The 25,595-nt window shown below is 53.3% G+C and overlaps 1 protein-coding gene across 1 annotated transcript; it reads right to left on the bottom strand.

Annotated features, from left to right (window-relative positions):
* Nucleotides 1-1,065: 1,065 nt before the first annotated feature.
* LOC102390463 (kinesin-like protein KIF19) lies at nt 1,066-25,595 on the bottom strand. Its single transcript, XM_045164329.1, has 19 exons — nt 25,527-25,595; nt 25,229-25,316; nt 24,166-24,302; nt 23,827-23,952; nt 22,585-22,779; nt 21,056-21,208; nt 20,342-20,464; nt 20,197-20,244; nt 18,716-18,866; nt 15,693-15,749; nt 15,488-15,641; nt 14,287-14,470; nt 7,683-7,716; nt 7,223-7,582; nt 6,127-6,248; nt 4,968-5,092; nt 4,285-4,393; nt 3,093-3,482; nt 1,066-1,579 (listed from the first exon to the last, which is right to left on the bottom strand). Exons 1-19 carry the CDS (start codon nt 25,593-25,595, stop codon nt 1,205-1,207), a joined length of 3,000 nt encoding a protein of 999 aa, XP_045020264.1. The 3' UTR covers nt 1,066-1,204.

Raw genomic sequence — 25,595 nt, 5'->3', positions numbered from 1 at the left:
TCAGTTGCTCTTAGTCAGGGTGGAAAGACTTCCTCACATAGAGGAACTGGACATCTTTTCAAAAGCGTTTTAGATTGGTTAGGAAAGACCTGCCTCACGCTTGAACCAGGGTGGGAGTCCGAGCGGGTGGGTAGCCCCTACAGGTGAGCGTGGGACCTGGAGCTCCATCCTCTCAGCTCCATGCTTATCATTCTGTGAAACGGGCGCCCATTTGTATGCAGGGCTGTTGAGGATGATAAATGGGGCGACACACCTCCTCCTCCCTGGCATCCACCGGCCTGTAGGACTCAGCTGCTCCTCCTCCCTCAGATGCGCCTGGGCCGTGGCTCATCTCCGCACCCCCAGACGTGATGGCCACCAAGGTGCGGATGCAGGACCCACCGGACTGAGGCCCTAACTGTAAATGAGCCACCCGATTGGAACCCCAGTACCTCTGCCACCTCTCTGCGCCTCGGTTTACTCATCAGTGTCATGGGGATAACTGTTCCTCTCCTCGTGAAATTATGGTGAGGACAAATAGGTTGACTCCATACAGTGCCTAGCACATAGGATGTGCACAATAAATGTGAGCTCTTGTTACGTAGCGATACAGGCTGGTGCTCTCAATCATCCATGGTGAGGACGAGCTTGCTTGTCTGCTTCTCAGTCTATATGGGACTGAGAATTTTGCAAATATAACAAAAGCAAATTACTAGGAAGATTAAATGAAAAATTTCTTAAAGACAGAATCCAGGCCATTGATGACAAGTTGTGGTTCTGTCGGATCTGACTGCCGTGTTCTTTTCTAAACCCTTGACCTCAACTTCCGTGCTCCTCTGATGGCAGGTCAGTAACAGTTGGTGGCCCCTCTGAGGAGGGCTGTCATCCACCAGTCTGTTCCCACAACTGTGATAAACTGGACACAATCCCAACATCCCATAATAGGGGACATGTGTTCATGTCCCTGTGCACCCTATGAGGACGGCACCTTACAGAGACCATTCCTGGGTGGTGGGGTTTACAAGTGGTTTCTCCTTTATTTAGGATGTTATCTGTATTCCAAAGTTTTCATGATGAGTACTTATTATTTTTGTAGTAACAACCACCGCAGAGGTGGGACTCAAACCGGCACCGAGAGAACCCACGGGGGCCCGGGGTGCAGACTGAGTAAAGGCAATCAGCCGTATGCGCACAAATTGAATCATTGCCTCGAACTCTTGGGACGTCAGGCAGGGCAGCAGCAAAACTGAGCACACCCCCAAATACATCTTTTCAAAGAGCCAGTGACTGTGGCTGGCCTGCTGCCTAAGAAAACCTGAAACTCACTCACACTGAGGAGCAGACAACTGATAACAGCCCAGACTGTCACACCTTCCAAACGTTTGAGAGGAGGGGCAGAGATGCAGAACAAACCCAACTTGCTATTTTCCTTTTTCGATCGCATACCTGCATGAAAACTGAGGCTGGGTTTCATCTTAGAGGCTGAAGGGACAGCAGGGAGAAAGCTCTTTCCTGGAGACTTTGACAGCTGAGAGAGTGCAGGGGGCGGCTGGCTCTCGGCTATGTGATCCGTGGAGGGTGGCTGAAGTTTTTCTGTTGCCTGTGGGGGAAGCATCACCAAGTATGGGGAGCAGGTAGAGAAGGAATGAAATGTCAAGGTCACTTTGAGCTGTAATCACGCACTGATGAAGCACTTACCATGAGCCAGCTATGTGGTATCTTAGTGAACACAACGGGCAGAATCACTGCTAACATTCACTTTCAACCACCAAGAAGAATGAATGAATGATTGATGCGGTCCTGGGTTTTTGTCCCCGGGCTTTTTCCTTCTCAACCACATGCCCCCATGGAAGGGGTTTTCATCTAAACCATTGTGATGGTTACCATTTAAACCCACCAACCAAGTAAAGCAGATGGCTCTCTCTAATGGGGTGGGCTTCATCCAATCAGTTGACAGCCTGCATGGAACAAAGGGGCTGACTCTCCCGTGAGTCAGAGAGATGCCCTCTGCTGACAACCTTTAGCTGGGACATTAGCGTTTTCCTGCCTTTGGACTTGAACTGAAACTTTGGCTCTGCTAGCTGGCGTGTGTGTTTGTATGGTGGGAGGGGGGTGAACATACACACACACATGCTTTTCGTCCTATTTCTCAGGATAACCCTGCCCACCACACCCGCCATCTGCTCCTTGCTGCTGTCCCACTTTTGTTCCACTGAGGAGTCACCAGAGCCATTTCCATTTGAATTAGCAAATGCCCACTGTGTGTCCAGCAGGACTCAGGGTCTCACCAGCAGGGGCAGAGTGGAGCTCTGGCAGCCCCCTGGCCACCAGCAATGCCCCCAGGAGTAGCGGCATGGCCGAAAAAAAAAAAAGAAGACAGCCTGTGTGGCCATTTAAAGGGGAGCAGAAACCCACAAAGTGGCCACAAATGGGATCATGTGCGTCTGGCCATCCCTCTGCAGATATGACAGAGGGCCGGTTGCCAGACTTGGGGAGGAAAGACACGGCTCACGGTCGTTAGTGCCTAGCAACTCACCTCTCACCGTTATTTATCTGACGTGGTTTAGAATCAAGTAAGTTAGTCGCTCAGTCATGTCTGATTCTTTATAACCCCACGGACAGCCCGCCAGGCTCCTCTGTCCATGGAATTCTCCAGGTCGGAATACTGGAGTGGGTAGCCGTTTCCTTCTCCAAAGAATCTTCCCGACCCAGGGAACCAACCCAGGTCTCCTGCATTGCAGGTGGATTCCTTACCATCTAAGCCACCAGGGAATCCACAAGAATCAAGTAATGCGCCTTTTATAAAGTACAAATGCTAGGTAGGCACATGAAAATTCATGAAATAATGGTAGGGAAAAGACCCAGATCACAAAACTGTGTTTTCCTGGGACGATGATGACCACACGCGATGTGCCCACATGTGGCTTCAGATCAGGAGGAAGGGACTGGGTCACAGTGACTGGGGGGGGAGGGTCTGGCTCTCTTCTTTCTCCCCTGTGTGCTGGGGCAGTCCCGCACCCACCATGATTTTGTTGAGGTCAGTCCTGGCCGTCCCCCTCCGCTCCTCTGGGTGAACCCCTGGGACCAGCACCCCCAGGCCCCTGTCCACCTACCGGCTGGACTCTCCTGGTAACATGGGGCGATGGCTTCCCCCTGGCCTTCCTCTCTGCAGAGCGGGCCCTGCCCGGGCTGGCTTGCGGCCACTTCCTGTCGGCCGGGCTCGTCTCCGGGGTGATGCTGGGCTTGGGGTCCTTGGGGTCTGGAGCCGCCTCCTCTGGAGGGTGGAGGGAGGAGCGGCCACTGCTGCCCTCGGGGTCCTGCGCCCTGGAGCGCCGGGTGGCCGCGATGAGGGCGATGCTCTTGGTGCCTGCGGCCATCTCCTTGAGGGCCTGGGCGCTCAGCCCAGCCTCTGCTGCCATCCTCGGGGTGGGGGTGCCTGGTTCTCGGCCGGCCGGGGAGCACAGCTTGGAGACCAGTGTCTTCATTCTCTGGGAGCTCGGCTTCTGCGGGGAACGTTGCAGCAGCGGACCGTCAGCGGCCCCAGGTTGGGCCCCGAAGCAGACCCAGCGACAGGGGTCATGGAGTGGTCACCTGGCTTCTCTGGGCCTCATTTCCTGTTTATAAAGTGAGGGTGACAACCACTGCTGCCCCTGCATGGCTGAGGGAGTGTCTGTAGTGGGTTGGGCAATGGTGACCCCAAGTCCAGGCCCACCTTGATCCCCCAAGTGTCACCTCTGGATTGAGTGTGGGTCTTGGATCCCCAGAGGGGTGTCTTTACAAGAAGGGAGACACAGAGCCACAGAGGGAGGAGGCTGTAAAGACAGAGGCAGATGTGGGGGAGGCCACCCAGGAGCCTGGGGCCCCCAGGAGCCGGACGAGGCCGGAGGGCCCCTCCCCAGGAGCCTGTGGAGGGAGCGCAGTCCTGGGACACCTGACCTTAGACTTCCGGCCCCAGAAGTGGGAGAGAATGAGCGTCTGAGCATTAAGCCTCCTCATCTGTAGTGCTTTGGCCCAGACGCCCCAGACCCTAATGTGGTGAGACTGCTGCTGCTACTGCTGCTAAGTCGCTTCAGTCGTATCCGACTCTGTGCGACCCCATAGACGGAAGCCCACCAGGCTCCCCCATCCCTGGGATTCGCTGGGCTCAATATATGGTCAGCACGGTTGTGACAGCTGCTTCAGGACAACCTGCATTCCGAAGCTTCTCTTGCGCTCGCCCTGGGCCAGCTCTGACGGCCCCGAGCACCCTGTTGGGAGGGGGAGCCTCACCAGAGCCGCGGGCCCCTCAGCACCGCACACACCAACCTCGTGAGCCGGCGGGCTCAGCAGGATGTGCAGCGAGGATGGGGGGAGGAGGGAGTCTCGCCTGCCCAGCTTTTTCGACGGCGTGGCTTTCGATGACTTGTAACCATCACTGTGGACAAAACACAGGGGTCTCAGCAAGGCCGGGGCCGGGTCCCCAAGTCCTTCATCCATCTCCAGGGCTGTGAGAAGGTAGTTTCTGTTGTTTAAGGCACCTGGTCTGTGGTGTCTTGTTATTGCAGCCCAAGCTGAGGTGGCGGCACACACGTGGGGATACTAGCTACTGAGTCCCGGTGGTGAGTGTGCCGTGTTCAGCCTACAAATCTAAGTTTGGGTGTGTTGGAAACATCAGAGGAAAAGAAAGAAAACCAGAAAAGAGGAGAGAAGTACTGAGGTTGGGAGTAGGTGGCTGATGGTGAAAAGAAACCACGTGTGAAGTGAAGTTGTCTTTCTAGCATCAAAGAGCCCAACTTCACAATCGCTCCGTGTGGTGAGTACCCACACTTATTCTCCTTAAACAACTCTGCAAGGACTGGACATTAGTCTTGCTTCACAAGATGCGCCCAGGGTCACACGTCAGCGGCTCCACTGGATATCCATCTGCCAGCCTCTGGTTCCCCATCTGGGCTCCACCTCACCCTGGGAACCAGGTGATGCCCGTGGCCCGGGGATGGGGGCCCTGTCACCTGTCCGGATCCAGCAGCATGGGGGGCAGCTCAAACTGGGCCCCCCATGGGAGGTCCTCCCTGTCGTCCGGCTGGTCTTGGCTGGGCTCCTCTGGCGGGGGAGAGATGTTCAGAACAGAGCCGTCCTGGGACCAGACAGAGGGCGGGGTGAGGCGGCAGGGACCACAGACAGGAGCGGGCTGCGTCGTCAAGCAGAGCCCGAGGAGCCACCACCTCTGGAAGGAATCACGGGCTCCTCCACTGCGCCTCCCATCACAGACAGAAAGGGCCAGACCCCAGGAAACACGGGGCACAGTCTTGACTCTGAGCAAATCAGTGCACAAAGGAGATGCTTGCTACCAGCACTCTCGACAGCCGGCAGGGCCTCAGAAAGTCAGACAGAATCACCATACGTAGGATCCAGCAATCCCACTCCCGGGGGCGTCCCCAAAAGAACTGAAAGCAGGACTCAAGCAGATGCGTGTGCACCCACTTTAAGAGCAGCCGATTCGCAATAACCAAAAGGTGCAGCAACCCGAGTGCCCGTCGATGGTGATGGAAGCACAGTGTGCTCCGTCCGCACACTGGACGGTGATTCAGCCTGAACACGGAAGGGAACTCTGACACCTGCCAGAGCGCGGATGCTCAGTGAAGTAAGCAGACACCGAAGGACAGACACTGGGCGACTCCAACTCCACTTCTGTGAGGTCCCCGGGGGAGTCAGGGTCATGGAGACAGAAATCAGAGTGGGTGCCAGTGACTGGGGAGCATGGGGAATCTGTTCGTCGAGTCTAGGTGGTACAACGGACTTTCTGAGTCCTGCGAGTCCTTTCAGTGAACTCAGCCTGGAGGGGGGGTGCTCCTGGGGACCCTGACACTTACCATAGGATCCCATGAGAGATCCTTACAACAGTCCAGGGGACAGACCTGCCGTGGGAGCCGCACACAGGCCCCCCCGCCCCCCACCCACCCAGGGACGCCTTGTCTGAAACCTGCCTGGATCCTGACGGGTGGCACGGCCCCATCCAGCCCCAGGTGCCTCTGGTTCTAGGCAGCCTGGTTTGTGGGGTTTCCGAGTGTCCTCTTCCCTCTACTGGGGCCAGTGCCCCGCCAGGGCTAGTGCACAGGCCAGGCAGGAGGGAACGGCGTCAAGCACAGCCTGAACCCAAAGCCTACTCACGCGCAGGGAGCTGGCCATCACGGCCTGCAGCAGCAGCAGGCGGTTCAGCGTGCCCGCGCCCAGCTCCCGGGAGTACAGCCGGTACCGCTGCTCCAGGGCCTCCGGCACCTCCAGGCCGCTGTCTGCGGGAGTCGGGGAAGCAGAGATGGGGCGAAACATTCATCACTTGTTAGAAAGACAGTATCTTTTTTGGAAGTTTGAAGGCAATGCTCCAATCTGATAAAAAGATTTTTCTAGAGAGTGGTGTTTCTGTAGGTCACCTTCTTTGCGTTCCTGTTTTAAAAGTTTTCTGTTATGTTCATGTATTGCCTTCCAATCATAAAATCACATCATTAGCAATTCTAAAGGATAAATAACCTTCAATTTAAAAGTTAAAGAGTGGGAGTTCCCCGGTGGTCTAGCGCAGTGAGGCCAAAAAGAAAAAACATTAAAGAACATCCCTAGGGCTTCTCTGGTGGCTCAGTGGTAAAGAATTGGCCTGCCAGTGCAGGAAACGTGGGTTTGATCCCTGATCTGGGAAAATCCCACGTGCTGTGGAACAACTAAGCCCGTGCGCCACAAGCACTCAAGTCCACGTGCCCTAGAGCCCACCCGGGCTCTGAAACGAGAGAAGCCACGAAATGAGAAGCCTGCTCACTGCAACTAGAGAAAAGCCCTCGCGGCAACAAGGACCCAGCAGTCAGAAGCAAATAAATAACAACAACAGCAACCAAAGAACCACTCCTAGGTGTACACCCAGAAGGACTGAGAACAGGGAGCGGTGGGCGAGGACAGGGCTAGAGACTTGTGCCTCCTGGCCTGGCCTGCCGTGCGGGATGTGACTTTCTGGGGACCACGTGCACTGCCCACTCTTTCCAGAAAAGTGTTAGTCGCTCAGTCGTGTCTGACACTGTGCGACCCCAGGGACTGTAGCCTGACAGGCTCCTGTGTCCATGGGATTCTCCAGGCAAGAATACTGGAGTGGGTTGCCATTCCCTTCTTCAGGAGATCTTCCAGACGCAGGACCCAGGGATTGAACCACCAGGGAGGTGCTTTTCCGGAAAGTAACCCTGACAGAGATGGGGGCCCGAGGCGGGGGCAGCGGGCGGGGCCTCACCCTGGATCAGCTGCTGCTGCTCCTGGATGATCTGCTCGCACAGGCGTCGGTGCTGCTGGCAGCGCTGGATCACGAAGTCCTTCTGGCACAGCAGGTTCCTCCTGCACAGGCTGTTGGCCTGCAGCCCCGTGTTCTCTACTTCCAGCTCGTGCGCCCGGCACAGCAGCCGCAGCACCTCCCGCTGGTCCTCGCTGATGACCTGCGTGGGCAGCAGCTCCTCCATCTGCGACGCCTTCTTCTTGGCGTTGGCCAGACGCTGCTCCAGGCCCGCCTGGCAGAGAGACCAAGGGTTCAGGGCAGACGCCTGGGGCCTGTGCTGCCAAGTCCGCTTGTCCTTACAGACTCTGGTTTGCGATCGCGCTCACAGAGACGTGCGGGATTGACTGTGAGGACGTGCCCCGCGTTAACCGTGTCCTTCATTTCCTGTTCTGACGCTGTCGCACCTGGGGACCCCGCTGACCGTGCAGGGACAGCTCCCCCAGAACAGCCAAGTCCTACAGACAGCAAACAACTTGCCCTCAGGCAGATCTTTCATATGCAAACCAGCCAACCCAGAGCCCTCAGCCTTCCCTCTCCTCCACAGGGCTCCACTATTTGGGCCACTGTCCACCTGCCCTCATCACCCAGGACAGGTACTGAGAGAGTCAATTACCAGGGAGGTTGATAAGAAGTCCGGGGTCCCCGAGGAGAAGAAAGGGGTCTGGGGCTCTCAAGGAGGAGGAAAGGACAAATTTTTGCAAATTCTACATTTTAGTCACATAAAACTTTAAGCCTCAAATTTTTACAAATTCTACATTTTAGTCACACAAAACTTTAAGCCTCTTTAAGCCTCGAACTGATGATCTTACACAACAAACAACTCAGTTTAAACTCTGTACTAGGGATTATATAACAACACTGTATCCTGCTTGAGGACAGTTTCTCCTTCCTGAAAACCTTCTGACTAATCCTGATATTTTAGAATGTATATTATGGGAGTGGGTCTGGTAGGATCTTTCTATTGTTAAATTCTAATCCTGTTATCCTAAAATGTAAACTGTGGGAGTAGGTCTGGTAAAATTTTCACAAACTTGAGACATTCTTTTGATTAATTGTAATAACCAATTTTAAAAAGTATTTAACTCCCTTGCTAACACTAGAGAGGGGGCACTCTCAGTCCCCCTCTGATGTTTATGTCAGAAGCTTTCCCTGTCCCTTTTCTTACTTTGATAAAACTCTGCAAAGCTCTTGAGTAATCAAGCTTGGTCCGTGGTCCCAAAGCTAAATCTTCTTTGGAGATCACAAATTCGACATCGTTCACCATAAGCTATCAGTACCAGACAACCCAGGATGGGCCCTGTGCCCCGGAGCCTGCGGGAACGATCCAGACCAGCCAGTCCTCGGCTGCCCACCCCGCCTTGTCCACTCCTCCCGCAGAAACCTCAGTGAGGTCTCTGGTCCACACTGACCCTCCCTCCCTCTGCCTACAGCCGCCCTGGGGTCTCCTCGTGCAGCCCTGCCTGGCATCGCGTGCCCGCTCCTCTCGGGAACTGTGAGTAACAAACGATCTTTCCAAGGCAGTTGGCTCCTGATCTGTTGGCCTCATCTTGAACGTTCTTGAATGTTCTATTAATGCACGGCCTTTTAAAAAATAGTTATTTTGATTGACTTATGAATCTGGATGAGCCGGGTCTCTGTTGCCGCATGCAAGACCTAGCTCCCTGACCAGGATTGAACCCCGGCCCTCTGCGTTGGGAGTGTGGAGTCAGCCACTGGGCCACCCGGGACGTCCCTTGCCTGGTACTTTAGAACAGACCCAGGGCTTAGCCTTCACCAGTGTCTGCTGCGGGACACCAAGGCTGCCTCCTTTCACGCTGTGACGCTGTCGTAAGCCGGCCCTGGTCATCACAGAGAAGGCTCTGAAGGGTGCCTCCACAGCCTCTGTATCACAGACTTCTTATCTGAAACTGAGGTCCTGGTTCTCCTGGGCCAAAGTCAGACTTGAGAAGGAGCAGAGAGATGGGAGGCCCGGCTCATCCACTGCAGCCCTGGGCACTGCAGCCCTTTTACAGAAAGACAGCGGAGGGGGGCGGGTGGGGGTACTGTGAGGTCTGCCCGAGACCCTTGACCTTACTCTGTGGGTGAGTCAGGGCTCCAGAGAGACAGAACAATATTTATACACGTTTGTGTATATATGTGTTTATATATGTTTGTGTGTATATAAATGCACATATACACATTTATGTACATGTTTGTATGTATATGTATACACACACACACACACATATATATATACACACACACACTTACATAGAGGGGCACGGCAACCCACTCCATTATCCTTGCCTGGAGAATCGCATGGACAGAGGCTGGTGGGCTACAATCTACAGGGTCACAAAGTTGGACACAACTGAAGCAACTTAGATGAGACGGTTGGATGGCATCATCGACTCAATGGACATGAGTTTGGGTGAATTCCAGGAGTTGGTGATGGACAGGGAGGTCTGGCGTGCTGCAGTCCATGGGATCGCAAAGAGTTGGACACAACTGAGCAACTGAACTGAAGCAACTCAGCACACAGCACATATATATATATACATAGACTCAACTCAGCGCACAGCACATATATATATATATATATATACATAGAGTCAACTCAGCACACAGCACATATATATATACACATAGACTCAACTCAGCACACAGCACATATATATATATACATAGACTCAACTCAGCACAAAGCACATATATATATATACACATAGACTCAACTCAGCACACAGCACATATATATATATACACACATAGACTCAACTCAGCACAAAGCACATATATATATATATATACACACATACATAGACTCAACTCAGCACAAAGCACATATATATATATACATAGACTCAACTCAGCACACAGCACATATATATATATACATAGACTCAACTCAGCACACAGCACATATATATATATACATAGACTCAACTCAGCACACAGCATATATATATATATATATATACACATAGACTCAACTCAGCGCACAGCACATATATATATATACATAGACTCAACTCAGCACACAGCACATATACATATATACATGGACTCAACTCAGCACACAGCACATATATATATATACATAGACTCAACTCAGCGCACAGCACATATATATATATACACACATAGACTCAACTCAGCACAAAGCACACATATATATATACATAGACTCAACTCAGTGCACAGCACATATATATATATACACACATAGACTCAACTCAGCACACAGCACATATATATATATACATAGACTCAACTCAGCGCACAGCACATATATATATATACACACATAGACTCAACTCAGCACACAGCACATATATATATATATACACACACATAGACTCAACTCAGCGCACAGCACATATATATATATATATACACATAGACTCAACTCAGCACAAAGCACATATATATATATACATAGACTCAACTCAGTGCACAGCACATATATATATATAAACACATAGACTCAACTCAGCACACAGCACATACATATATATACATGGACTCAACTCAGCACAAAGCACACATATATATATATACACACACATAGACTCAACTCAGTGCACAGCACATATATATATATAAACACATAGACTCAACTCAGCACACAGCACATATATATATATACATAGACTCAACTCAGTGCACAGCACATATATATATATACACACATAGACTCAACTCAGCACACAGCACATATATATATGTATATACACACATAGACTCAACTCAGCGCACAGCACATATATATATATATACACATAGACTCAACTCAGCACAAAGCACATATATATATATATATACACACATAGACTCAACTCAGCGCACAGCACATATATATATATAAACACATAGACTCAACTCAGCACACAGCACATATATATATATACATAGACTCAACTCAGTGCACAGCACATATATATATATATATACACACATAGACTCAACTCAGCACACAGCACATATATATATATACACACATAGACTCAACTCAGCACACAGCACATATATATATATACATAGACTCAACTCAGCGTACAGCACATATATATATATACACACATAGACTCAACTCAGCACAAAGCACATATATATATATACATAGACTCAACTCAGTGCACAGCACATATATATATATACACACATAGACTCAACTCAGCACACAGCACATATATATATATATACACACATAGACTCAACTCAGCACACAGCACATATATATATATACACACATAGACTCAACTCAGCACACAGCACATATATATATATACATAGACTCAACTCAGTGCACAGCACATATATATATATACACACATAGACTCAACTCAGCACAAAGCACATATATATATATACATAGACTCAACTCAGTGCACAGCACATATATATATATAAACACATAGACTCAACTCAGCACACAGCACACATATATATATACATGGACTCAACTCAGCACAAAGCACATATATATATATACACACACACATAGACTCAACTCAGTGCACAGCACATATATATATATAAACACATAGACTCAACTCAGCACACAGCACATATATATATATACATAGACTCAACTCAGTGCACAGCACATATATATATATAAACATATAGACTCAACTCAGCACACAGCACATATATATATATACATGGACTCAACTCAGCACACAGCACATATATGTATATACATAGACTCAACTCAGCGTACAGCACATATATATATATACACACATAGACTCAACTCAGCACAAAGCACATATATATATATACATAGACTCAACTCAGTGCACAGCACATATATATATATATATATACACACATAGACTCAACTCAGCACACAGCACATATATATATATATACACACATAGACTCAACTCAGCACACAGCACATATATATATATATACACACATAGACTCAACTCAGCACACAGCACATATATATATATATACATAGACTCAACTCAGCACACAGCACATATATATATATACATAGACTCACACAGAAATGGTTTTTTTGGCCAAGCTGTAAAGCATATGGGATCTTAGTTTTCCAACCAGGGATTGAATCTATGCCTCTGCAATGGAAGCCTGGAATCTCAGCCACTGGGCCGCCAGGGAAGTTCCCACAGAGATTTATTTTAAAAAACTGCGACTGGCGTGTCCAAAACCCATCAGGCAGCCCAACTGGCTGGAAACTCAGTCGGGAGCCAGTGGTGTGGTGTTGAGGCAGAATCTTCTCTTCTCTAGAATCCCGTGTTTTGCTGGTAAGGCCTTTCAGTGGACTGCATGAGGCCCAGCCACTCTATCCGGGGTAATCTTTATTTACAGTCAACTGACTGCAGATGTTCAATTCACCTACCAGATACCTTCACTCAGTCATGTCCGACTCCTTTTCGACCCTGTTACAGTATAACCTACCAGGTTACAGTACAGCCTGCCAGGCTCCTCCATCCATGTGGTTCTCCAGGCACAAATACTAGAGTGGGTAGCCATTCCCTTCACTAGGGATCTTCCCGACCCAGGGATCAAACCTGGGTCTCCTGCATTTCAGGTGGGTTCTTTACCATCTGAGTCACCAGGGAAGCCCGAATACCTCACAGCAGCACAGATATGAGCATTTATTCAATCAGATCCCTGGGTACGACAGCCTGGCCACGCTGACACGTGAAGCCATCACCACACCTCAGAGCACCATCCAGTCCCCCGGATAGTAACGCTCAGGCCAAAGCTGCCTGCATCCCACCCTCAAACTCACGGTCCCTAGGGGCAGGTGGGACACCAGCCCCTAGTGCGGCCCAGGAGGCCCTGCACCAGCCTTCTGAGTCTTCATTCTCTGGGCCCGAGAAGGGACCACTTTGGGAGAAGCTGGCTCAGCTCCCCTAGCAAGATCCTCCTCTCTTCCATCCAGACCCATGCCCCCCAAATGAACAGCCCCTCCGCCAGCTCCCTAGCACCCTGCTCCTACATCTACTATCCTGCTACCGTACTAAACTGTACACTGTTGTGTCTCTTCCCAGCAGGCTGACAGCTTAAGTCTTAGTATCTTGTTCATCTTTATGGCATCGGGGCCTGGCACTGAGCTGGACACTTAAAACGTTGATTTGTTATTGACTGATCGATCAATTAATTAATTCATCAGTAGCCCACATGTACATGTCACCACTCAGTGTCTGTATGTGGCTCTCGAAGGCCGTGTTCCCAGCTGAGGCACGTTATCTGTTTAAGAAGAAGGTGTTTTTCTTATTTTTAAATGTTAGAGGACTTTTGCAGTGAGATCATGTAGTCTCCAAATTGCAACAGGCAGATGCAATAATATTAAGAGGTTCTTGCTTTGGCAAATAGCTTTTAAGTGAAATAAATGCTGCCTGCTTTTAGCAACATGACATCATCAGATGCCTTCTCTGCTTGCCTGAAAATACACCTGCTAACATTTAACTAATAGGCTGAAATAGTAGCCAGCTTCACTGGCATTTTCCCCAAAGTCTCCATCAGGCGCCAGCCCTGTCATTTTTCTGAAGTGAGACTATTAGATAACCAGTTATTATATAAATAGCTCATATAAATAGCCGGCTCTTCTCAGAAAAGAGGAATGTGAGAAGTTCTCTCTCCGAAGAGGAGCCTGGAGTCTGGGTGTCCTCTGGCCGCACGGCTCGTCCCTGAGCCGCGGGCCCGAGACCAGCCTCGGTGGAGCCTGAGGGGACACCGACGGACAGCGCCACAGACGGGCAGGCAGAGGGCTCGGGAGGCATCACACCACCACTTGGGCCTCATTTCCACAGCCCCCGTGACTCCCAGTGTAGCCACAACTCTAAATCGAAAGGGCATGGACCATGGCGTCAGACTCAGGTCGGGTCCTGCTCGCTGGGGCCGGGGGACAATCCTGCTCATCTCCGAGCCTCAGTTTCCCCACCTGTAGAATGGCCATGATCAGCCCTACTCTGAACGACTATTGTAGGAGGGCGTGGTGCATCAGCTACGATTAAAGAGCGTTAGCGACTCTCAGCACAGGGCTGAGCGCGTGGACGCACCTTAAGGGCCGCGGTTTTCCGCTGCTCAGCCAGGAGCATGTTGACCTCCTCCCTGGCCAGGGCCACCTCGTGCGGCTCTGCGGGCTCGCCCTCACCCCCTTCTGGGCCGGCCTCCAGCGCCTCCTGGTCCCTCTCGGGCGTTCCAGCCCTGTGTGCCAGGTGGTGGGTCTTCTCCCGCTCCCAGCTGCAGCCATACCAGAGGGGCCAGGGCTCAGAGTGCAGGCCACGCCCGAGCTGGGGTCCCTGGTATCTGGCCCTAGAGTCCCTGCGAGTCCCAGCTGGCAGGCGTGGGCGTGAAATGGGGCAGAATTGGGTCTGCTATCTGATGCCTTCTACACATATGGAAAACAAGAAGTCATGAGAAATGTTGGAAGGAAGTAAAGAAGCAGTCAACACTCGTGGCAGGACTGCCAAGTGCAGAGCTCAGCAGCCAGCCCGGCGTGCCTCCAACCCCAGGGCCGTCAGGGTGACCGTGGGCCCCCTGCCCCAGCTCCTCAGCTGTGAACCTTGGAGACTACAGCACGCCCAGGGCTCTGTGAGGACGGACTGGGATGACCCGGCTCAGGAGACACCGCCAACGGTGCACACGGGCACCAGAAACAGAACCCGAACCACAAGGAAGATGGAGTGGAAACGGAGGACGCAGAGGGGGCGAGGGCAGAGGCAGAGAGAGGGCTCCGTCCAGGGCAGGCGCCCTGCTGTGTGCCTAACCAAGAAACTACACAGGCAGGGAGGATGAGGAGGAGAAATGGGGAGGGCTGGAGAAGAGGCGGGGGCAGGGCACGGCGCCGCGGCCCGTCAGCGGGTGGACACGTGTCCAGGCTGTCCAGGGCAGTCCCGCTGACACCATCGCCCCGGTGGAATGCCTGACAGCACCTCCTCGCCCTCCAGTGACCGTGGTCTGGATGAAAAACTGCACGGCCAGTCCCTTTCCACACAGCCAGTCACTTACAGTAGGTATGAACCGCGAGTGAGACTGGAACGGTAGAAAGACCCCAGCAAGGGGACACAGCCTCCACGTTCTGTCTGACCTCAGCATCCTCGCTGTAAAATGGGATTGACCCTAACCTGTTGGGACTGGGCCTGCAGAAGGAAGCCAAAGGGGCCTGGGAGGTTCTCCCACAGGCCCAGCTTAGGCACAGGGAGGCAGATGAAGGAAGGGAGGATGCCCCTGGCGGAAGTCCCCCTGGGGCTGGCTCACTCGGCGATGGTCAGCAGGTGGCGGGACGTGTCCACGTGCAGCTCGATGCTGGTGTTCTCCAGCTCCACCAGGCTGCGCCGCATCTCCAGCTGCTCCTGGAAGGCCCCGATGAGCTGCGCCCGGATCCTGTTCATCTGCAGGCGGCTGTCCTCCTCTGCATTGGGGGCAGGGATGGTGGCTGGAGCAGAAAGAGAGCCAGCTGTACCAGGAGCAACGCCACCCAGGCCAGGGTCAAATCCATGCTTGCCCAGCAGCGTAGGATCTGGCCCAAGGAGGGGCTTTAAACACAGTGAGTATGGAGGGTGGACGAAGCAGGGAGGATGGATGGGTGGATGGGCTGGTGAATGGATGGCTGAATGCTTGGATGGATGGATGAATGGATGGGTGGATGGGTAGATGATGGGTGGATGGATGGATGGGTGGATGATGGATGGATGACAGATGGATGGATAGATGGATGGGTGGATGATGAGTGGATGGATAAATGGGTGGATGATAGATGAATGGATGGATGGATGGGTGATGAATGGATAGATGGGTGGATGGGTAGATGATGGGTGGATGATGGATGGATAGATGGATAGGTGGATGGATAAATGGTGGATGATAGATGAATGGATGGATGGATGGGTGATGAATGGATAGATGGGTGGATGGGTAGATGATGGGTGGATGATGGATGGATAGATGGATAGGTGGATGGATAAATGGTGGATGATAGATGAATGGATGGATGGATGGGTGATGAATGGATAGATGGGTGGATGAGTAGATGATGGGTGGATGATGGATGGATAGATGGATAGGTGGATGGATAAATGGTGGATGATGGATGAATGGATGGATGGATGGGTGATGAATGGATGATGGGTGGATGTGTGGATGATGAATGGAGGAATGGATGGATGGATGGATACTTGGATGGATAACTTAGATGATTTAGACTCTCCATTTGCCTGTTTTGGGCTTGGGTTGCCTGGATCTGAGTCTCAGGAATCCCAGGAGTGGGGCTAGGTTATCCATCTCAGCTCTGACCTCTCTTTCTCAGGGAAATGCTCCCAGACTCTCAGTCTGGGTCTGTCTGCCACTTGCTCTGATAACATCCTACCTTCTCCTTGGCAGTCTCCTGTGTATCCATAATTTTGTGGTATGTTCAACACCTGCCTTTCCTGCTGGAATGTGAGTTCCACAGAACAAAACTATTTCTGTTTCCCATGGTCAGTTCCTACTGAGCAGTTGTGCAGTGATTAATCCATGGTTTTCTCTGCCTGTTCCAGCAGTTAGCTCTACCCTGGTCATATATGGTCAGTTTCCCTCACCTTGAGGGCAGTGGTCAGGGGGTAGCTTTTCCTCGAACATCAAGCAATCTGGAATTGGTGAAATAAATTGTGATGCACTCAGCTGAGCACCAAAGAATTGATGCTTTTGAACTGTGGTGTTGGAGAAGACTCGTGAGAGTCCCTTGGACTGCAAGGAGATCCAACCAGTCCATCCTAAAGGAGATCAGTCATGGGTGCTCATTGGAAGGACTGATGTTGAAGCTGAAACTCCAATACCTTGGCCACCTGATGCGAAGAGCTGACTCATTTGAAAACACCCTGATGCTGGGAAAGATTGAGGGCAGGAGGAGAAGGGGACAACAGAGGATGAGATGGTTGGATGGCATCATCGACTTGATGGACATGGGTTTGGGTGGACTTCAGGAGTTGGTGATGGACAGGGAGGCCTGGCGTGCTGCAGCTCATGCGGTCACAAAGAGTCAGGCACGACTGAGCGACTGAACTGAACAGATGACCAAATCATTGCAGTCATCAAAACAGCACACAGAATCCTAGGAGACACTCGTAAAGGAAGGATCCTGGGAGAGCTGTGGACACCAGCACCCCGCTGCTGCCCTAGGCTTGCCAGAGCAGGACCCAGTGGAAGCCCCTCATGCCCTCACCATGAGACCCCCAACCCTCTCCATGACGCTGCCCACCTCCTCAGACCACCAAGCCAAGTCCCAGTGACTAACAGACCAGCAGGATGAGAACTATTTTACAGCATGTCTCCCTGTTGACCCCTGACCCCAGACAAGCCCAAGTCTCCCAGTCATCACCTGGTTTTATAGATTCTCTACAACGACCCATTGACCACTGCCACCAGTCCCTGAAGCCCTCGGCTGGCCACATGGGACTCAGTCTCGTCAACAACAGGCCCTCTTCTTTGAAATCTTCCTTCACTGTCTTGCTCCAACAGAAACTCGAGTCCCAAATCCACCAAAGAGAAAAAGGCACCCGTGTCGGCAAGGGGGTTATGTGACTAGAGAGGCCCAAAGTGCCCATCAGAAGGGGCAGGACAAGCAGACTGTAGTATGGACATTCCTGCCCTTTATTATCCATTTAATACTACTTGACATTTTAATGTTAGACAGTCCAATAAGTGAAAACAGTTCCAATTTGTGTCTCTGTTTCCTAATGCAATTGAGAATTTTCCCCTATGTTTATGGCCACTAGAAACTCTCTCAATTGCCTATTCATTTCCTCACCTATATTTGTCAATTGGGCTGTTTGTTCTTTCTTGCGTGTGTGTGTGCTCAGTTATGTCCAACTCTTTACGACTTCATGGACTGTAACCTGCCAAGCTCCTCCATCCAGTGGAGTTTTCCAGGCAAGATACTGGAGTGGGTTGCCATTTCCTACTCCAGATCTTCCCGACCCAGGGATCAAAGTCGAGTCTCTTGCATCTCCTGCATTGGCGGGCAGATTCTTTACCACTACACCACCTGGGAAGCCCTTCGTTATTGCTCTTATTGATTTTCAAAAGTCCTCTATTTACTATGGCAAAAGTTATCTTAATAAGCCAAAAGAAGTGTGTGTGTACACACCCGTCTACTTAACTTCATTACAGGTATTTTTTTAAGGGCATCTTTTAAACTCACTGATGAATTTTAGAGTAAAACTATGGTATGCTCTCCTCCAAAAGGAGGCCTCCGAGATCAAAGCGGTTTGGGGAGAAGGGAGGCCTGGACAGCAGCTGCCTGGTGCGTGTGGGTTCCACTTTGGGGCAGAAACGGTCCAGAGCAAGACAAGAGGAGGAGGCTGCCCCACACAGTGGGTGTGCCGAATGCCAGTGAATGAAGCATTTGTTTAAGGGGTGTGACACTCAGCAAGGACCCCGCGTCAGGCAGGAGGAGGCCGTGGGTCCAGGGCAGCCCCGCAGCAGGAGGCGCAGGTGTGCCCGCCCTACCTTGAGCATCCTGGCCGCCAGGCTCGCCCCTCCTCTCCCTCTCCTGCCTCTCCACCTTGGCCTTGAGGCGCTGGATCTGCCCGCGCAGGTTGGAGATGACGTCTGTGTACTGTGTGATGTGGTAGGACACGCTCAGCAGGTTACGCTTGACCTGGTGGCCGGACGCAACCAAGGTCAGGGCCTGTGGTTGCCCTGGGAGAGACTCCTTTCGTGCGATGGGAACACACAAGCACGTTTCATAAGGAAAACTCAAATCAGCCCTCTTAGCCTTAAAGGGGAAGGCTGGAGGCTTAAAAGGGAAGGCTCTGACACCTGCTACCACATGGGTGGACCCTGAGGACATGACGAAAAATGAAATAAGGCAGACCCAGAAGGAAAACACCGTAGGACCCAAGTGCGAGGTCCCCGGAGTAGCTGGGTTCACAGAGACAGAAAGGGGGAGGGCGGGGGTCACGGGTTGGGGGAGGGGGGGGTTACTATTTAATGGGAACAGGGCTTCAGTTTGGGGAGATGAAATGAGTTCTGGAGATGATGGTGGTGATGGGTGTACACACAAACTGATGTACCTAATGCCACCAAACTGTGCTGTTTAAAATGGTTAAAGTGGTGGATTTTATGTTATGTACATGTTGCCATAGTTTAACAAATATACAGTCCAACAAGAGGTTTTCGAAAGCCCTCTCCATGGGCAGCCCCCGCTGCCATTCTCGTGTGCCCTTCTAGACCCTTTGCTGCACGGTGTCATATCTATATATGTACACATGTCTAGAGAGATACACGTGGTGAGTGTGGGGGTATGTTCTGCTTTGGGGCATTTATATAAATTACATCAGACTGTAGCTGCTATTCTTTAACTTGCTTTTTTGGTCCAGCGAAATGTCTTAGAGGCTGTCTATCTGCCTGGGTTCCACCCTGTGCTCTGTAGCAGCTGCAGAGTGGGCCAGAGCGGGGGGACACAGGTAGCTGTCCCGACCTCTTCCCGGGCCCTTTAAGGCTGTCCTGTGGCACAGCTCCCCTGAGCACATGGGTCTGTGTTTCTCTTCGGTGACATTGCTGGTCGCGGGGCATGCGCACTTGAACTTCAACCAGACATGCTCACTGGCCCCCAGTCTGCACAGACACGCTTTACCACCCATAGCTCAGCTCCCCTGCCTGACCCAGTCCCCTTTGGTGGAAGACCCCTCTGAGTCTGCCCTTCTCTGTTACTCTTCCTCGCAGCACCCCGCAGCTCTGGTATAGAGTGCCCGCCACAACAGGAAGTGGTACATCTGTCTGGACGGGCTCACGTTTCACAGCTGCCTCCCCTCTGCTGGGCTCGGGGTTTGCGTGGGAGCGGAAGCTCTGCTGATGACGATGATGGTTTTATCAGGGCGCTCAGCCCAGACCTGGGCACTGGGAAGAGCTCATCACAGCTTGGCTGACCAATAATAATCATCATCATCATCAGATAACACCTATCATGTGTTCCACTAATACGGTACTGTACTGGACCGAAGCTCGCACAGCTGGAAGGACGCCTGCTCCAGAGCCTCAGAGGGAGAGCGGTAGAGTCAGGGAGCAGGTGGGAGAGTGGACGAGAGGGATGGGGGAGGGAGAGGGCGAGGGGAGCAGGGGCGAGCGGCTCACCCTCGTCTTGATGTTCTTGGCCCGGTAGGCGTACAGCAGGGTGGTCCGCGACTCCTCGAAGTGTGTGCTGGCTGGGCTGATGTGGGCGATCATCACGGTCCGGCTGTTCCCACCCAGGGCGTCCTGCTCGGGCAAGGTGCCAGCTGGGGTAACGGGAACCAGGGCCCCCACCTGCCTGGTGGTGCCACCCCTCCCCCACCTGTACCAAGCTCTGCTGGACCATCTGGGGTTCCTGCTCCAAAGTCTGAGAAGGGCAGCTGAGGTGGACCAAGAGTCAGTGCTCGGGGAGGTGACACTCGGGATGAGACAGGACCTGGGGCACGCCTATCCCATCTGACTTTCACTCAGATGCGAGCAGATGTGGCCAAGAGGCCACACTTCAGGGCCACTTATTTATTGCTTTGCCTATCTGTCTACCTCCACCCTGTTTTCTACAGAATGGAGGTGACAGCATTCAGCTGGGTATGAAGAGGAAGTTTTTCATGGTCAGACTGTCTGCCATGGGACAGGCAGCCTCAGTGAGGTAGTGAGCTCCATGTCCCTGGGAGTATGCAAGAATGGGCTAGACTACACTCACAGAGATGGAGGGGAGTCAAGCAGAGAGCAGAGGTGGTTTCTCCAGTGTTTTCCTGCCCTCAGGGGTTCCGGGAAGGGTCCTTTGGCCCAGGTTAATCCTGAAGGATGCAGTCAGATGCTGCAGCCATGCCTTCGTACCTTCAGCAGACGTGTCAATTTGCTGTCCCGGAAGTTCACGTACTGCGCCCGGCTGCCACCCTTCTCGCTGAGTGCGTTGATGCAGTTGCCCAGCGCCAGCAGGGAGCGGTTGATGTGGGCGCCCTCCTTCATCCTCTTGCCTTGGTTCTGGGTCTGCATGAAGAGAGGCCGCTGGTGGGGAGGTGGTCCTCACCCTCATCACCCAGGGCAGGTGCCAGCCAGCCAGGGACATCCCTGTGCTCCAGAGCCCACTACTCTCCCATGCTCAGCCTGTTTCCATCGAAACCACTAGAAAGACTCTGGTCCATGTTTTCCCCTTGTTCTCTCTGCCTCCTGGCCGACCCTGGTGCCTTCCTGTGGGGCACTCATGTCTTCTCATGTCCCCTCCTCTTGGGAACTGTGAGTAACAGACTATTTTTTCAGTGGTAGCTCTCTTCTGACTGGTTGGCCTTACTGGATCTCAAAGTTCATACTGTATTAACATAATACACTGACTCTGTTGGCCTCTGGGCCAGCTGGCCAGGCTCTGCTCCTTTCAGGAACCCAGGCACCAGGGCTGGGCCAGGTGATGGGCAGATGAATGAATGAATGAGTGAAGCAATAGGCCCTGAGGACTCAGAGCACAGACTGCAAAGTGAAGAGAAGTGAAGTTGCTCAGTCGTGCCTGACTCTTTGTGACCCCATGGACTGTAACCCACCAGGCTCCTCAGTCCATGGGATTTTCCAGGCAAGAATACTGGAGTGGGCTGCCATTTCCTTCTCCAGTGGATCTTCGCGACCCAGGGATTGAACCCGCGTCTCCTGCACTGGTAGGCGGATTCTTTACCACTGAGCCACCAGGAAAGACATAAAACGTCCCTTGTTGGTAACATAACTGTTGTTTTGACTTGGCCGCCGTCAAGCGCCATCTCTGTTACTGGCGCTGGGCTAGGATCTGCCTTCAAAGAACGCTCCGCCCTGGGGCAGAGGCTAGAACAGTCCTGACCTCCCGCAACAGGTACCGCGGTGCGCGGGCGGGGCGCGGGTGCTGGGAGGGACCGCAGCGGGTGGGCGGGGCTCGGGGCGGGAGGAGTAGGCGGGGCCCCGGCGGACATCCCGACAGCCCCCGCGCAGGCACCGCTCTCTCCGCCCGAGGGGCTTCCTCTCAGCCGCCGAACTCCTGGTGACCTTTCGGGCTCGGCCCTGAGGACCCCCTTCCGCTGGGCTCCACAGCCTCCGTGTGACCCCGAATCTCAAAGCTCGGGCCTCCCGGTGCTTCATTATCAGCTCACACGTCTGCCTCCCGGCCGCCCCCAGGGGCCGTGAGCTCCCCGAGGGCGGGCCGGGGTGTCGCCCATCTTTGTGTCTGGTGCCCTCAGGCCCTGCCGCGCGGGAAGCGCTCCGAGGCGGCCTGGCCCCCAGCGCCTGCCGAGGACGCCTTAGCTCGGCACACGTTCGGCGGGCGCCTCCCCTGGGCCGGGCGCTGTTCTGGGTGCTGGAGACGCCGCGGCACTGAGGGGCTGCCTGGCGGGGACGGAGAGGACGCGAACCTGGGACGCCCGCTCCGAGCCCGCCAGGTCCACCATGAAGAGCCTGCCGACGCGCACCTCCTCCGCCGGGTGTGCGCCGCGGCCGCGCCGGCGCACGATGACCTGCAGCACCGCGTGCGAGCGGGACGACGTCTTGTTGGTGGCCGTGGGCTCCTGCGTGCGCTGCCGGTTGCCTTTGGTGAGGAGCTGCATGATCTGAGGACAGTCAGGAGAGGGCAGGCGGTCAGGGGCCCCTGGGGGGCCACAGGCTCCTGCAGAGCAAGAGAAGCAGGGGTGCGTGTGCCCCTCGAGCTCCTTCGGGAGGCTCTTCCCCAGCTGGTTTGCTGATGGTAGCAGAACCGCGTCCAGCAGAGGCCATTTCTGGTTTGCGGCATGAAGTGATTAGTTAACCTAGTCAACAAATCCAGCATAAAGGGCATGTATCAGATCGCTCACACGTGTATCACCCCGTCCTCCGTCGGCCGCCGCTGCCCATGGCAGACGTCACCAGTGGATCACCCAGCTCTTCCCCACTGAGTCCTCTTCCATACCGAGCTCCGGGCAGTTGTATGATTTGCTGGAGCTGGCAGGTGGACTGAAACTCACTTGTGTACAAGTAGCTGTGGAAATTAAGCTAGTGAGCCTCTGCTGGGTACCTACTGTGTGCCGGGCATGCTAGGACCACAGAGCATTGTGGAGAGAGACTGACAGCCACTGAGATTAAAGAATAGGTGAGCAGGCCCCTCTCCCGCTCCTGGAGTCCCACATGTGGGACTGTGCTAAGGGTGGGTGGCCTCAGACCTAAGCCAGCATGGCTGAAGGCTGGGGGATGAGGTGTGTGCTGTTTGCAGGAGCCACTGAAGGGTCTGCACAGGTGGGAGACCCACCTCAAGGACTGCACAGAGAGACTGGAGGAGAGAGAAAGACAGAGGGCCGGAGAAGTCTTTCCAGCTCACTCTCTTTATGGGAGCAACCCTTGGGATCAGGGTGGCAAACGGATTTCAGACTTGATTGGCTGTGACTGCCTGCAGTGGTGTAGAAAAGGGGTCCCCCGCCTGCATATGAAGGTGGAGGGAAGAGTGCGAGATCCATTGGTGAGGTCAGCCCTGAGCACAGATTAGCAGAGCAGGGACATGGCACAGAAGCTTGCTGCACCCTTAGCTCAGAAGCCGCCTTGGAGCTGTGTGTCACCAGTCTGCGTGACTGGTGAGCGTGGCTGCCATGGAGGAGCCACATGTCCCTCTGTGGGCCCGTGACCCTCACCTCCTGGGCGTTGGAGGTTGAGACCTCTGTGATGCCTGCAATCTGGATGCTGCCCCTTGAATCTTCTCGCAGGTCCAGAAAGCCCGAGGACGGGCTCAGGAGGTCCCGGATCACTTCGTTATAAATCTAGGATGAGACAGAAGCGCTGGCAGCAGTAGGTTTGGTGCAAAGGAGGCGCCGGGGCTTTCACCTATCCCTGGGGCTTTGCATCTCCAGAGAAGTCTCAGATGCCCTGAGGTTTCCCACAGGCCGGGGGGATTTTGGGGTAACACGCGGGGGTTTACAGTCACAATCAGGTCCGTTTCGCAGACAGGGCAACCGAGGAGGTGGGCGGCTCACCTCGAGATAAGACATGGACACACTGCAGTCCGTGCTGTCACGGGTCTCCTCGATGGCCTGGAAGAGGTCGCTGAGTGTCTGCAGGTAGATCCCAGGCTCCGTGTCCATGCCTAGCATCGTGTGGGTCTTGCCAGTGCCTGCAAGAGGAGGGGGATGCCCACCTAGGCTGGGCTCCTGAGCTGGGCTTGGCCCCTCCAGGAGCCTGGTCACACCTGCTACCTTTATCGTGCAAACCGCCCTGGCCACTCTGACATGCTTGGTTTCCATTTCGGAAACAGGAACAAAAATACCCTCTCTGAACAGCCTGATGGCTGCTCTGGGAAAGAAGACCTGGGCAGCGAAAGTGGAGGACATGAAGCAAAAATGCAGACGGTGTCAGAGGAGGGGGGGCCAGAGAGACGGCTGTCCTTCTCTCCAAAAGCACTTTAAGATGTTTGTGTTGTTCTTGTGACAGGAGCGTTAATGTGTGCGTTAAACTCAGGGGATATGTTACCTCCCCTTATTTGTCAGCTCTGTGGGAGAGGGCCAGTTGGCACTTTCCATTCCCTGGAGCCCAGCAATTAGCAGGTGCCCCCTAATGTTTGTTGAATGAATGAACGAATTAAATAAAGCTGTGATTTCAGACCAAGGCTTCTCAGTGCCTCAGTTTCCCCACTTGCACAGGCAGGGGGTTAAGGCCCATCCAACTCTGACCCTCCATGAGCCTAGTTTCCAGGAGGAGAGGCAGCTTAGCTCTGTGAGCATTTGCCAACCCCAACTGGTGACTGCAGAGAAGGAATCTGTGGTTCTCACGGGCAGCAAAGTGTCAGCTTGGGCTGAATTCCGGATTCAGTCCTACCTGCTGTGCGACCGCAGGGAAGTCCCTTTACCTGTCTGAGGCTCAGTTTTCTCATTAGTGACAGGGGGCTTGTTCTACCTGCCTTTCAGGGCTGCTGCAAGGCCCAAGGAGCCAGGTGCAGAGGGGCCCGCTGGCCCTCAGGAAGGAGGCGCTCTGTGACGCTGTGAGGGGTCCCGCCGCCACCGACCTCCCTCCCTCCCTCCCAGGACACTGCCCTGGCGGTACCTGAGGGGCCGTAGGCGAATACCGTTGCATTGTATCCAGAAACCACGCCTTCCACCAACTGCTGGGTGGTGGCCAGGTACACGTCCTCCTGCGGACAGACAGATGGAAGACAGTCAACATACAGTCCGACCAGAGTCAAGCACCTGGCTGTTCGGAGAGGCCGAGTGTGTGGTGCTTCAAAGGCCCTGCTCCTCCTGGACACGGACAGGCACCCCATGGAGGAGGAGGCCAGTTCAGACGGGGCCTGAGCCCCACCCCAGTCCTGCGGCTGCGTGACCACAGACGCACTGCCTGGCACGCCGAGCGCCCTGGAGGAGACCATGATGAAGGAGCGTAGCTCGGGAGCGTAAGTGACACAGCGCGCCAT

Source organism: Bubalus bubalis, chromosome 24 (genome assembly GCF_019923935.1).
Source record: "Bubalus bubalis isolate 160015118507 breed Murrah chromosome 24, NDDB_SH_1, whole genome shotgun sequence".
NCBI classification, from domain to species: Eukaryota; Metazoa; Chordata; class Mammalia; order Artiodactyla; family Bovidae; genus Bubalus; species Bubalus bubalis.
The sequence above is the reverse complement of the archived record's forward strand: the minus strand, read 5'-3'. Positions and strand labels throughout refer to the sequence as shown.

What these genes read in the sequence shown, in the direction of transcription:
- LOC102390463 (XM_045164329.1), bottom strand. Translation starts at nt 25,595, where the DNA reads ATGGCGCGCTGTGTCACTTACGCTCCCGAGCTACGCTCCTTCATCATG. An exon ending in CCTGGGTGGCGTTGCTCCTG is followed by an intron (nt 15,642 to 15,692) that starts GTACAGCTGGCT and finishes CCCCCAATGCAG; the next exon opens with AGGAGGACAGCCGCCTGCAG. An exon ending in GGAAAACCGCGGCCCTTAAG is followed by an intron (nt 7,717 to 14,286) that starts GTGCGTCCACGC and finishes TGCTGTCTGTAG; the next exon opens with GACTTGGCTGTTCTGGGGGA.